This window comes from Brassica oleracea, unplaced genomic scaffold (genome assembly GCF_000695525.1).
Source record: "Brassica oleracea var. oleracea cultivar TO1000 unplaced genomic scaffold, BOL UnpScaffold02812, whole genome shotgun sequence".
NCBI classification, from domain to species: domain Eukaryota; kingdom Viridiplantae; phylum Streptophyta; class Magnoliopsida; order Brassicales; family Brassicaceae; genus Brassica; species Brassica oleracea.
In genome coordinates, this window is record NW_013619340.1 from 73 (window position 1) to 1,466 (window position 1,394).

At 38.5% G+C, this 1,394-nt stretch overlaps 1 protein-coding gene across 1 annotated transcript; it reads right to left on the minus strand.

Moving 5' to 3' along the window:
* Positions 1-278: 278 nt before the first annotated feature.
* Positions 279-1,154, minus strand: LOC106321744 (mRNA-decapping enzyme subunit 2-like). The gene has a single exon (XM_013759987.1). The coding sequence runs from the start codon at positions 1,146-1,148 to the stop codon at positions 279-281; it is 870 nt and encodes a 289-aa protein (XP_013615441.1). The 5' UTR covers positions 1,149-1,154.
* Positions 1,155-1,394: the final 240 nt, after the last annotated feature.

Genomic DNA, 1,394 nt, shown 5'->3' on the forward strand with positions numbered 1-1,394 from the left:
TCCACGCAATGCAAGATAAAAGGTCTTTGATTGTACATAACTTAGTTTAATTAATTCTCCATAGAAGCATCTATATTATAATTTGTATGTATAAGTTACTTGGTCTGAAATTAAGAAGAAAAACGTTTTAGAAATAAAGAATAAAGCTTGGTTTCATTAACTACTGGATATACAATATAATCATGTACAACAAACTAAATAGCAAAGTATATCTCATGTACTATTTTGCTCTACAATCCGACCACACCATATAGCTCCCAATATTTGACTGACTCTACTCAAGAACAAATTCCCAAGGCCGGCAAAATTGCAGACTTGTTGACCTTTAGAGACTGTCTCCAAGGTTTTACATTGTATCTTCTTTCCGTTGTTGTTATTGTTATTGTTGTCGTTGTCTTCTTTGTTGCAGTCCACACGCAGAGTGGTGGTTTAAGGGGCTTGTCAATGCTCAGAGGAGACAGATGCTTTGATATCCACGACTTCAAGGATGCTAGAAAAGGTGCAACCTCAAACAACTTGAGACCAGCGAATCCACTTTCAAGCCCATCAAGCCGAAACCATGAGATTTGACTGATCTCCTTCTTCGTTAGTGGCGCAAAAGCTGTATCATCTCTCACGCCAACGACAATGTAAAGCCTCACTCTCTTCTTTCCTTCGAATGTAATCTCGATGTATTCTTCTTTATTAAGCAGCTTCGATACATCACACCCTGTCTCCTCGAGGACCTCTCGTATAGCGCAAACATCATCTTCTTCGTTCGTATTCTTCTTCCCTCGTGGAAAGCTCCAATTCGATGATTGTTTCCATCCCTTCACCAGCAAGCAACGTTCGTATGTCTCGTCCAATATAATCGCACCAGCGACCGGGATTCGAGACTTGTAAGAGAAAAAGTCTCTAAATATCATATCCATGTATCCAACGTGAGGACTCAACGCATCGGAGTTGTTGAATAAGAGACGAGTAAACTCTCCAAAGGACAGCGACTTTAGGGTTTTGTCGTTTTCGACAACGTTATCTTCGTAGTACCAGTGAGCACTCTCTACAAGAAACATGAGTCGATTCAAAGACTGTTTTTCTTCCTCGGGGCCGTTCACAACAAATCGAGTGTAGAGATCGTCAAGAATTTTCTTCGACGGGAGGCTCGACATTATTTTTCTTGCGTAACGCTCCAGCTTCTTCTTAGAACTCTACAATCAGTGTGGGATTTTTTTTTATTTTTTTGTTGTATGAGATAGTACGAGTGCTCTTTGGATGTATATTTATACTCGTTTTGATCGTTAATATCTAATATTTTTTTAACAACGGTAATATTTGATACGATTTAAGAAAATCACCTTTTCCTTTTTTACGAGTCTTTCCTTTTTAGAAAAAAGGATATTTGAGATAATCCAAGA

Bases quoted from the DNA above. Each gene is read 5' to 3' on its own strand.
- LOC106321744 (XM_013759987.1), bottom strand. From the start codon at position 1,148: ATGTCGAGCCTCCCGTCGAAGAAAATTCTTGACGATCTCTACACTCGA.